General features: G+C 40.1%; 1 protein-coding gene across 1 annotated transcript in view; it reads right to left on the bottom strand.

Annotated features, from left to right (window-relative positions):
• Positions 1–13,359, bottom strand: part of lta4h (leukotriene A4 hydrolase) — an 83,448-nt gene that overhangs the window by 28,269 nt on the left and 41,820 nt on the right. The window contains exons 6-10 of the mRNA XM_073065909.1: positions 11,644–11,696; positions 6,405–6,477; positions 2,304–2,444; positions 2,155–2,178; positions 910–980 (exon numbers count right to left, since the gene is read on the bottom strand). Of these exons, the coding sequence (XP_072922010.1) occupies positions 910–980; positions 2,155–2,178; positions 2,304–2,444; positions 6,405–6,477; positions 11,644–11,696 (362 nt within the window). The remainder of the gene's footprint in view (positions 1–909; positions 981–2,154; positions 2,179–2,303; positions 2,445–6,404; positions 6,478–11,643; positions 11,697–13,359) is intronic.

The following is a 13,359-nucleotide window of genomic DNA, read 5'->3' as shown; positions in this document are numbered from 1 at the left end:
GATGGATGGTAGGAGAGCAAAATTGGGGAAAGACTAATTACAGCAGCATTATGCAGGAAATGAGGAGAGTAGTCTGGGAGCACCACTGATACGGAGGCCTGGTCATCTACAGGCCAGCAAAGCAGAATTCAGGACCAACTTGCTCCTGTTTTGAAGAAAGAGAGCAATGGCAAAGGTCAGGGAGCTTGGATGCCCAGAGAAATTTCCTTAAGGTAAATAAATGGAAGTATACATAAGGCTTAGAGAGCTCAAATACTCTATTTTCAGAAACATAAGCAAGCAGGAGAGCTGACTTATCTTTGGCAAATAGGATTAAAGACAATCCCAAACATTTTACAAATACTGTATAATAAAAGTAAGAGCTAATCAGGGAGAGAGTTGGACCTCTTGGAGATAAGGGAAGTCTTGAGCCAAAAGTAGGGAAAGTAATGAGATATTCTCAACACCTAGAAGGACATGGAAAATAGCAAGATCAAGGAGGGAAACGCTGATATTGCAGTGTGTTGGTATCAAGGTGGTGATGGCACTGGGGCTTTTGAAGGACATTAAGATCCTCAAGGCTTGATAGGGTCTAGCCACATTATTGAGAGGCAAAAGATTGCTTGGGGTCTTGACAGATTTTCATTTTCTGAATTTAAAATGAACACTTCAAATTCTTCCACATTGCCAGGAGTGAAGCACATGCATTTACAAATAAGCTGAAAATCTACCCTCTGATTAGATAAGGGGTTCCCAACCTTTTATGCCAGGGGCCCCTATCATTATCCGAGGGGTCCATGGACTCCAGGTTGGAAATCCCTGGATTAGGCAATGAATGATGAAAATTTAAGAAATTGCATCATCTATTGAAAGTGTTAATTACATGATTAACATATAATACAAGAATCCAGTCATCGTTCACGTACATACCAAAAATGCTCCCAGGTTTTGTTGGTGACCAGATTTCCAGTCCAGCTGTGGGAAATTTCATGAGCAATCACCTACAAATACAAATTGTTTATTCAATTAATACTCTGACATTTGACCATGGATGGGTGCACAATTGTTCATCTCCTTCACACAACAAAACTTCAAGCTGCAACATACTGGCAAATGTCAAATTGGATCTCAGTGCATGAAATGTCCCAACAGCCAGCAGGTTACCAACAGCACACCACACCACTTAATTTCCTCACAAAGTGTGAATTTGCTAAAGTGTTTTCAAGCCAAACACAGAAACATTTAAATGCTTTAAATCATTAACACATTTAATTCTTTCACTTTCAGGGAGTCAGGAGTATTAAAATTCTTCAGTTAATTTGAAAGATGTCCAAACTCAGGGTCTTATACAGTGCCTTATCCTTGTGTTAGTTTCTCCCTTTTTACAGAGGAAGTTTGTCAGTGCTGCTGACATGACAATATTTTGTCACAGGAAGATGACCCCGACAGAAACCAAATTAGCAAGCTTATATTTGTCAAGTACTGTAGATCAGCTGCAAATACAGAAGTCTCACTGCTGGTTGAAATCTCTGACCATTAAGTTGAAAAGCTTTTAGTGCAACACTACATAAGAGACTTGAGACTTTAAGAGAATTGTAGATTTTGCAATAATAGACCCAAGTTTTTATTTCCTTGGACACCAATGCTGATTTTCAGAGTGCTCTGGCTGTCTAATCCAGAAGAGGAAGCAGTAGGGAGACAGTATCAGTACTGCAGGATAGAGGTTAAGAATAGAATGGGCTGTAAAGGCCAGAGACCATTAAAGTAGGAAAAGTGAGGAATGCAATGTATTGCTGACAGACATTTGTGGGAGTTGGCCCACCACAATGGCAAGAAGCATTTAGCAGGTCAATGGGTACAGCTCACAAGAATAGTGTGAGGGAACGAAGCTGTCCCTTAATCACAAGCCATCATTACCACCCTGCTCACCCTGATTACCAGAGAGGACAGAACCCAGAGCTCACCAGAAGTCAAAACGCCTTTAGTTACAAGGGTAAAATTATTTTAACAAATTTCATGTGTTTTGTGTTATTTGACCTTAGCAAATCACTTTCTTTAAAGTCAATTTGTTCACTGTGACATTAGCTAACAATACACAGTAAGTTCTATTTTCAGTAAAATTTAAGTAATCACAGAACTTCCAGCAAGATGCATTAAAATAAAATGTTTACTTACATTAGAAAGACTTTTATCACCAGCCTAGAAGAAAATAAAAGCAGATTATACATTCTGCAAACTGGAAATGAAAATTCATTACTGGCAAGAACACAAGCATTTTGGGAGACGGTCAGAAACCCAAAAAACTGAATATTTTCATATCTTACCAGCAAGGTTGGTGTTACAAAAGTGAGACATGGGTTCTCCATCCCACCATATGGAAACGATGGAGGAAGGACCAGCAGATCATACTGTCCCCAGACATATGCACCTACAAGATTTTCAGCGGTTTTCAACATGATTTCAGTCTATCAAGACAAATGGTAAGGATTTAAGACACACTAAACACAGGTATTTTACTTTCAGATATAAATTATTGGAGAGAAGCTCCCGGTATTTAATCTTTTAGAAACACAAACATAGAAAACCTACAGCACAATACAGGCCCTTCGGCCCACAAAGCTGTGCCAGACATGTCCTTAACTTGTAACTACCCAAGGCTTACCCATAGCCCCCTATTTTTCTAAGCTCCATGTATCCATCCAGGAGTCTCTTAAAAGACCCTATCATTTCCGCCTCCACCACCACCGCTAGCAGCCCATTCCATGCACTCACCACTGTCTGTGTAAAAAACTTACCCATGACATCTCCTCTGTACCTACTTCCAAGCACCTTAAAACTATGCCCTCTCATGCTAGCCATTTCAGCCCTGGGAAAAAGCCTCCGACTATCCACACGATCAATGCCTCTCATTATCTTGTACACTATTTTTTATTTAAAAGGTTTATTCCTGCTTTGAAATGAGACAGCATCACCATTTTAAATAAGGACATAAGACGCAGGAGCAGAAATATACCATTCAGCCCAATCTGCCATTTCAACATAGCTAATTAATTATCCCTCACAACCTCCTTCTCGTGCCTTCTCCCCATAACCTTTGGCACCCTTACTAACCAACAGCTTATCAACCTCTTCTTTAAATATACCTAAAGACTTGGCCTCCACAGGCATCTATGGCAATGAATTCCATAGATTCACCACTCTCTAGCTAAAGAAATTCCTCATCTCTGTTCTAAAGGGACATCCTTTTCTGAGGCTGTACCCTCCTAGTCCTAGACTCACCCACTATTAGAAACATACCCTCCACAGCTCCTAAGCCTTTTAATAGTCAATAGCTTTCAATGAGAACCTCCCATTCATATAAACTCCAGCGAGTACAAGTCCACAGCCATCAAATGCTCCTCATATTAATCCTTTCATTCCCTGGATCATTCTGGTGAATCTTCTCTGGACCCTCTCTATAGTCAGCACATTATTTCTTAGGGTGCTAAAGACTGCTCACAATACTTCAAATGTGTCTGACCAATGCCTTATAAAGCCTCAGCATTACATCCTTGCTTTTAAATTCTAGTACTCTGGATATTAATGCTGACATTGCTGAATATCAAACCTGTAGATGCAAACCTTTTGAGCCTGCTTTACCATTCAACAACTATGGTTTACTCTCAATGCTAGGGCATATAACATGCAATTCAACAACTCTCCCTCCAACTTTCTTTACTTTCCTACAGAGGTAAAAAATAGGCCTGGAGGAACCATCTAGAAAAGTACCAATTCTCACCAAAGTTGAATGTATTTTGAAGGAATCATAGCAAACATACTTCGAAGAAAAATGACACACGGTTGGAACTGAACGCTTAAGTAGCACTGGATTACTTGATGTAGGTAGAGTTGGGTGATACAGGTTGAGTACCATTAACTGAATTGCTTGAGCCTGGAAGTGCTTTGGATTTCAGAATATGAGATATGTTGGGATCAGCATCATTTCCAAACTCTGAAATTATGTGTTACTGGTACGCAGTTTTTGTCTTACACATGTTCATCACAAAAGGAGGAGGTCTTGAAAACAGAATACAGTGAGTTAGGAAGTTGAGAAGCAGGACTTCAAGGGTAGTAAAGTTGGGATTGCTGTCTGTGCCACATGACAGTGAGGATAGGAACAGAATAAGGTAGCAGATAAATTTGTGGCCGAAGAATTGGAGCAGAGGGCAGGGATTCAGACTTCTAGATAATTGGGGCAGGTGTGAGATAACAAAGGGGATGGGCTGCACTTGAACCCAAGGGGGACCATATCCTTGTGGACAAATTCACTAGAGCTGTTGGGCGTGGCTTAAACTAATATGGCAGGGGGATGGGAACCAGTATGATCAAGCTGAGGATGAGCCAGCAGGTTTACAAGTAATTGAAGGGTGTAATATGAATGTAAGGAAGGACAAGCCAATGGCTGGGCACAAATGCAGACAGTGCAAAGAGTTAAATTGTACCACAGAAACAAAATTCAAAAGGGCAAAGGTGCTGTATTTAAATGCACATAGTATTTGGAATAAGGTGGATGAACTTGGACTAAGGCGCGATTTAAGATTGGTCAGTATGACGTTGTGAGCATCACTGAGTCGTGGATGAAAGAAGACCATGTTTGGGAGGTGAACATCAAAGGATATACTTTGGATTGAAAAGACAGGCAGGAAGGCAGAGATGGCAGTGTGGCTCTGTTGGTAAGAGATGGAATTACATCTTCAGAAAGAGGTGAAACAGGGTCAGAGAATGCCAAATCTTTTTGGTGGAGTTAAAATGCAAAAGTAAAAAAAAAACATTATGGGAATATATACAGGACTCCAAATAGTATCCAAGACGTGGGGATGAGATTGCAAAGGGAGCTGGAAAGGGCATATACGGGTGTACAATGCTGGCATTTATTTCAAAGGGAATAGAATATAAAAACAAAGAGATAATGCTGTGGCTTTATTAGACACTGGTCAGGCTGCACTTGGAGTAGTTTTCACCCCATATCTCAGAAAAGAGAGTCCAGAGGAGGTTCACAAGGATGATTTCAGGAGTGAAGGAGTTAACATATGAGGAATGTTTGGCAGCTTTGGGCCTGTACTCACTGGAATTTAGATGAATGCAGTGTGATCTCATTGAAACCTACCGAATGTTGAAAGGACTAGATAAGGTGGATGTTTCCTATGGTGGGGGTATCCAGAACTAGAGGATACAGCCTCAAAATTGAGGGGTGACCCTTTAGAACAGAGTTATGGAGGAAATTTTTTTAGCCAGAGTAGCGAGTCTGTGGAATGCTCTGCCAAAGACTGCAGTGGGAGCCAAGACCTCGGGTATATTGAAAATTGATAGTTTCCTGACTGGTTAGGGCTAGAAGCAGGTGTATGGGGTTGAGTGGGATCCAGGATCAGCTATGATGAAACAGGGAGTAGACTCGATAGGCTGAATGGCCTAATTCTTCTTTAAGGTCTTATGATCTTGTGTCCTGATGCAGCCATTCAGCATGTAAAGATTTTCATCAGCAACAATCTTGGCAAAATCAATGAATTTCTGTTACTCTGTGATCAGCAGACGCTTTATCACCACAAATCTTTAAAAATTTAATTCCGTGTTTTTTTTTATATTTCTGCCACCAGCCTGCTGAATATTCACAATTACCTTTAATTTTTAGTTCTTCGTGAGAGATCTGTTTCATGATCAGCACATCACAAAGCAGCGCATGTTCACTCCTACACTGATGAATGCACTCTTTCAAGATCGTGTTTCACTTTACCAAGATTTTTCTATTTTTCATTAACTTCTTTTCATTACATATGAGAGGTCACCTCTCAGAACTGCCTGTGGTGCATAGAGATCTGTGCATGACCTGGTACCTTCTCAGCACCTTGTGGAATTTTCCTGTCATATCATAGATAGCAAAAAAATTGAGATTTTTGGATTTTGGAATTATAGATAAGAGGTACAGGTGTCTCTCCCCCCCCCCTTTACAAAAGTAGAGTGTTCCTATGAAACCTTTCTTAAGCCGAAATGGCGTAAAACAAAGAACCATTAATTTATATGGGAAAAGTTTTTGTAGAAGCAAAAATCCTCTTTGTAATAAGAAAACAGGTTACTAACGTAGGTCTTTTGTAAAATCGAAGCAACGTAAAGCGAACATTCGTAAAGCGGGGGACACCTGCACTCAACCTGTATTAACATATTACATAAAAACTAACCATCCTTCAATCACATTACCAAGGAACTATTAGCAAATCAGGCTGGAGCAGGGAAATGGAAGACAACAGAGATAAAATATAACAAAAGGAAATGTGCTAACTATGGCTTAATTAGAAGAAAATGAGCCAATTGGCCAAATAACAAGTGTGTTTCCACACAAAGAATGCAATAGCACCACTTCAGATACATATCCAAAAGCACTCGAAACAAACCTCTTCAAATTCATAAGCAGCAGCATCCACCATCTCTTTCTCGGACCAGACACTAGACCGCGGACCAATCACTCTGCAAAGTAAGGGACATGTTTACAGGATTTAACAAATTCTTTTAATTGCCAAAAGGCACTGGGAACTGGATATGGTCATTAATGACTAATCTTAAGGGTAATACAAAATCCTTTCCCTGTCATTCAATAGTATCCAAAACAACTCTAGAAAGCCCTCCTCAATCAAAGCCATTAGTGTATTTTCCTGCAGATACTGTAGTGCACAAATTAGGAAAAGGAACTGACTTAGAAGAGTTCGGGCACTAGCAGCATGTTGATATTTTATTGCCGTAATCTTAAGATTTATTGGCAGTAATTTAAGAAATTTCACAGACAACAGTTACTAAGTTCATCATGTGTAAGGGACCGTCACTCAAGATGTATGCTCCAAATCAATGCAAGGATGTTTGTGCAATGGCGGTCTTTGATGGAGGAGTCTATTGCTGCAATTTTTGATCAACAGTCAAAAATCAAACTACTATTTACAAGTCTTTAAAACAAAAATGGATTCAGATTGATACCATTACTGTTATCATTGAGAATGAGTGTAAAATTCTATAGTGTTGAATTACTGAAGTTCCAGGGACCATAACCTTAATAAGGGCATTGAACTGTTTACTTCAGTGATCTGCCATTCCCCATCACATCTGCAAGTGAGTTTATTATTAATTCTAACCTTCTGGATTTCAGAATGTTTCCCCTTTATTCTCATTTATCACAATTGTTCATAATTTGACATATAACCACAACACAGCAAATTTCCCTGTGCTCTTTTACATGAATATTTTGGTAGTCCTTATGATCAGAGTCACGTTTTCTCCTTTACTTGTCTCTAACACTTGCTTTTCTACTCAGGCAGTCTGTCCTCCAAATTCTTCTGCCAATTCATCTGTCCTAGAGAGAAAGTCAGCGTTATACAGCATGGAAACAAGTCCTTCAGCCAACTCATCCATGCCAACCAAGACATCTATCTAAACCAGTACCATTTACTTACACTTGGCCCATATTGTCTTTTCTATCCACGTACCTGTCCAAATGTCTTTTAAATGTTATTGTTCCTGCTTCAGCCACTTCCTCTGACAGCTGATTCAGTATGAACCACTCTGAATGAAGTTGCCCTTCAGATCCTTTTTAAATCTTACCCCTCACTTTAGACCCAAGCTCCTTGGTTTTTGATTTTTCTGTGAAAACACTATGTGCATTCTCCTTACCCATGGACCTCATGATTTTATAACCACTAAACGATCACTCCTCAGTCTCCTGTGCTCAAAGGAATAGTCTGAACCTGTCCAATCTCTCCCTATAAATGATTTGCTCAAGTCCTTACAATATTATTGTAAATCTACTTTGTATATATTTTTAAGCTTAATGCCTTCAGTCCTACAACTAGATAAATGAAACTGTATACAAAACTGCAAGAATGGCCTCACCACTTTGTACAACTACAACACGTCCCCACTCTTGTACTCACTGCGCTAATTGATGAAGGCAAACATGCCAAATGCACTTTCAGAGAATCACACTTGCACTCCTAAATCCCCCTGCTCTACGATACAAACCAGGGTCCTACCATTACCTAGGAAAGTCCTTCCATGATGCAACTTCTTGAAATGCAATACTTCACATTTAGCTGAAGTGAACACTATGTGTCATTTCTTGGCCTGCTTACCCAACTGATTAAAATCCGATTGCATTTTGATAATCTTCAGTTTATGATACCACCTATTTTAGTGTCATCTACAAATTTACTAGCAATACCTTATACATTCACATCCAAATCATTTATATAACAGACAAACAACGATGGGCCCATCATTGACTCCTGTGGCATGCCACGAGCCACAGGCCTTGAGTCCAAAAAACAACCTTCCACCTTCACTCACTGCTTTCTACTATCAAGCCAATTATGTATCAGATTAACCAGCTCTCTCTGGATCCCATGTAATCTAACCTCTCAAACTAACCTTGTCAGGACTTTGCTAAAGTCCTTATAACCATGTTTACCACCCTGCCCTCAGCAATCTCAGGGTTACCTCTTCAAAAAAAAACCTTCCCTTTCCTGGCAGTCATCCAGCTGCCAACGGCTTATACCTTCAATGTGATCACCTCACCAAAACTCCTATCCATCATATGCAATGCATCCCAGAGAACACTAAGCATATCCAGCTCCAGCTCTCGTTCCTTGACACAGTCAACTAGCTGTATGCACTCCCCACAGGTGAAGTCACCAGGGACACTGGAAGTTGCCCTAATCCCCGACTTCCAGTAGTAACACTGTCTTTCTTACCACTCCAACTACACCTACTCTGTAATTACCTCAAAATCCAACAACTTACCTTCATTACTTCCCTTGTCATTCTTTGAAAGATTTATTGCTGTCTCAATAACAAATAACAGCAATTGCTCATCTTGCTCTCACTGCTCATCTCGCACTCAGTGCAGCCATAAGAGGTTAATCTCACCAATCTACGCATCTATTAACCTTTCGCATTCACCTCACTGCCTATTGTCAGATTAACTAGGACAAACTCTTTCCACATCTTATGGAATTCACCATTCAATTTTAAATAAACCTTTGTCAACAGTTTACATCAACTTACAGCCCAGATATACTTCAGAAAATATTCAACTCTGCCCTTTATCAGTACAATTACAAATACTTACACTGATTTTTTTCCCAATAAAATAGACCGACTATACTCTTCTGGATAGCCTTCCTTCTTACATCCTATACAAGAACAAAATCTCTGACTGTACCTCAGCTGAGAGATCCTAATCATAAATAATCTTATTTACATTTGCTCCCTGGTTGGAGAGGAGTGGAGTAATGATGGCGATAAACAACAACTCCTTTGCTTGCACCTTTGGAAACAGCTCTATTTCCATCTTTATTTTTCCCTTTCAGGGCTCTTTTGAAGACCCTGACCTGGAGCTACACACTGACTTCTGTTCTTTGCAGGAATGGGACCTGCTCTCAGGGTTTCACAACTGGCCGTTGTTTGGCACGCCAAAGGCTCAGCCTAAGAGTCCAGCTTGGATTTGGAAGCCTAGGATCTCAGGACTCTGGAGATAGGAGGATTGAAGGTCGGCGTCACAGCAGGAGACCCATGTGTTGTCGGGGGAGTCAAAATATCTATGGCTGTGTGCCTGGAGACCGGGGATCTTTGAGATCTTCAGGCACAGAGCTCAAAGAAAGTGATGTAACGGACCTTTAACACTGTAAACCAGTGAGTTGTTTATTATGTCTCCCCACTCGCTGGGAAAACAGACACCTCCTTCTCCCTTATTGGGGGGGGGGGGGCAGGGGAGAGAGGGAGCCTGTGGTACATTGTATACCGGGTAAAACATTTAGTCTTTGGGGTAACTACAAGTCTGTGTCTTTGCTATTACTTTGCTCACACTGAGTGCTCGGTGGCGGTGCTGATGCTCTTTTTTGCCTGTGGGGGGTGGGGTATTGTTGCTTTCTGCTGCTTACACGTGGGAAGGAGGGGAGCTGGGTGGGACTTTGGGGTTTTAACAATTAACTGTCATTCATTCTTTGGGGCACTCTATTTTCGTGGATGGTTGCAAAGGAAAAGCATTTCAGGATGTATATTGTATACATCCTTTAAATTGAACCTTTGGTCAACAAGGTTTTATTTTGAATTTTTCATTTTTTAAAATTGCTCCACAGATTTACCCATCCTCCTTCACTCCTCAACCTTAAAACCTCTTCACATATGCAATCACTACTACTATCAATACTTTCTGATATCTCAAAGCTCTGGATTGCTCTTTAAATCCTACTACTTTTTCTTCTTTCAAGAAATACATAACTTCTATTTAACCAAGTTTTAACAATCCATCTTGATATTTCCTTCATTGTTCGGTATCATGCTTTAATTGTTTGCAAAATCCTTCGGGTGTTTTGTGACATTAACGCAGCAAACAAATTAATTTGTCTTTATTCAAGTAGTGACTTCCAGCAAAATTAGCTTCCTCACTGCTGCCCTCACTTAGCTGCAGATTTGATTAGTGTTCTGTATTCTTCAGTCCCATACCAGCAGCGTTTTCTGTCTCTCATTGCCGCAAATTGGGAACAATTTGCAACAAAGATGCATGCACTTCATGACATACATAGGCAAAGGATAATGTGACCCAACTTAATTCACTCTGCTGAATCAGAAAGTTACATTTTGTGGAAGCTCATGCATAATTTCAAGATTAAATAAACTCTGGAGACAACAGGAAACTAAATAGATGTCACAATGAGGCAGCTGTAGTTTCCTAGGTAGCCAAATCAAGTTGGGACAAAGCACTGGATACAGCAAGTAGCCATTTTTGAGTGAGTTCCATATCATGCAATAAGTGCCACCTGCCTGAATATTGTTACATTTGTAAACAATACAAATCTGAGATTCAATTTTCCCTCTGGCAACAAAATACTCGGCAGGAGTACAGAAACGGGACAGAATCCCGGGCGCTGCCAATTAGCTGATTATTTGTGTAACAGATTTTCCCCCAAACCATCAGACTACCAACCTACTGACCTCTGCTGTGCCTATTGTCTTGATGAAGGTGATGAAGTTGATTTTTAAAGAACATATATTTAACACCTAAAATAATGGCTCACACTCAAAATAGTAACGGTAGGACAAGATAGTTTCCTGAAAGGCAACATTTAGCAAGTGTGAGATCAAGGTTCCTGATAAAATGAAATGTAGTGGAAAGCATTTCAATGGCTGGGGTCATATTTCACACAAAGAATAGTGGTTGTTGGAAATCAATCACTCCAGCTCCACCATTTGCAACTTCTCCACAACATACACAATTTCAGCTTCATGCAAAATTCAAAAAGTATTTAATTTAAAAATTCATTTCATTTACTATTTAAGATGGCAGAGTAGCGGTTAGCGCGACGCTATTACAGCTCAGAGCATCCTAGAGTTCAGAGTTCAGTTCCAGTGCTGTTCTGTAAGAACTCTCTGTATGTCCTCGCATGGAATGCATGGATTTTCCCTGGGTCCTTCGGCTTCCTCCCACGGTCCAAAGACGTATCAGGTAGGGTCATTGGCCGTTGTAAACTGCCCCATGATTAGGTTAGGGTTAATCGGATTGGCGTGGTTTGAAGAGCTGAAAGGCCTACACTGTGTTCCATCTTCCCCTTCTAATGCTCCATATTGAAATAATTTTTAAAAATTAATTACCTGCTTTCCAAACATCCAACCACCAGTGCAATTAAGTAACTTGGCATCGGAACCTACAGAAAAGTAGAATTACATTATAGAGTTTATATTTCGTTGCACTAGTTTCAGAAATTGGCAGACTTACTTAGAACAGTGACATTCTTTGATCAGACCATGTAAAATAAAATGCACTTTATTACTTTGATAATGAGGAAATCAATTATTATACCATAGAAAATGTATCTATTGCTAACTGAACTTACACAAAAGTTTACATCCTAAGTGGATTCACAGGATATTCACAAGTGGGACACGTGAGTGTACCACTGGAAGTAAGAATAGGAGACATAGCACTGGAACTTTTAATAGTGTTGGTGGAATTACCCAGGGAGAAGAAACATATCTGATTATACAACAAAAGCGGGGCTTTGTTTTCAACCAGTGAATTGTATAATTTAGCAGATGCCAACTGGCATGAATACAGATCCCAGCAGGAGAATATCAAGATAGAATATTCACAGTGCGTGCAATGTAGATAAAACTGGAGGAAATAAGCAAATTTTACTGCACAGAACTTCAAGAGCATTGGACAGTACAAACATGACTGCAGAAAGATGGGTGGCAGTGTGCGCATTCAAGGTCCAGATCCCAAACCACAGAAACAATAAGGGTTTCCCAAAAAAAAGAGGAAAATGTAGATAAGGTAATATAGAGTTTGGTACAATTAAGGGATACCAAGGCCAGTAGCCTCCACTAATAACTCACCCATATGGACAGTGAGGAAACCATATGGTGGTTGGAGGTCGACAATATACTATCGAGAGCTGAATAAAGTAACCCTGTTAACAGCCCCAGCTGCAGCAACTAACCTGGAGACAGTGGTCAAGCAGAATGAAAGAGCACAATGGTTCAAAGTTTAAGACAAATAATGGATTTTGGTCTATTCCACTGGAATGAGAGTGTCAATACAAGTTTGCATTTACCTTTCAGGGACAGCAGTATACATGGACTGCCCTACTACAGGGGTTTCATAATTCCTCATCTATATTTCATCAGTGCTTAGGGGAAGGGTTAAAACGGTTTTCAAAGCTTTGTGCAATACATAGATAATCTATTTCTGCAGACTGAAACCAAGTAGGAATACTATCAGCTATTGACAGAACTGCTGCAATTATTACGTGCATTGGGACTAAAGGTAAAAGCTAAAAAATTACAGGAGATGAAACAAATAGTTAGTTATTTGGAAGAAAGAGAAATTTACAAGCAAAGAGTAGAAGTGGTTAAGAAGCTGCCTATTCCCCTGAGACCTCAAAGAGCTGCAGTCCTTTCTGGGGCTGATAGGATACTCGAGAGATCACATTAATGGATTTTCCACTAAGGCAGCCCCTTTAATGGAGTTATTAAAAAAGAATGTGGCGTGGGAATGGAAATCAGAACACACCCGGGCCATCACAGCTCTGAAGCAAGTGTTAGCCATTGCGCCTGCTCTAAAAACCCAGAATCCAAATGAGCCATTCTCACTGGAGGTTGCTACAACTGTTACCATTCTCTCAGCAGTGCTATTACAGGAGACACATGGGAAGCTAAGATCAGTAGCATATGCATCACACATGCTCTCACCAGTAGAACAGAGGTATACTGTATGTGAAAAACACTTGTTAGTGGTTTTCTGGGCAGTACAACATTTTGCCTACATAAAAGGGATATATCCATTTTGCCTACATCCACTTACAATAC

This window comes from Hemitrygon akajei, chromosome 14, assembly GCF_048418815.1.
Source record: "Hemitrygon akajei chromosome 14, sHemAka1.3, whole genome shotgun sequence".
Taxonomy (NCBI): Eukaryota; Metazoa; Chordata; class Chondrichthyes; order Myliobatiformes; family Dasyatidae; genus Hemitrygon; species Hemitrygon akajei.
Note: the sequence above shows the minus strand (reverse complement) of the source record. Positions and strands in the feature narration are given on the sequence as shown.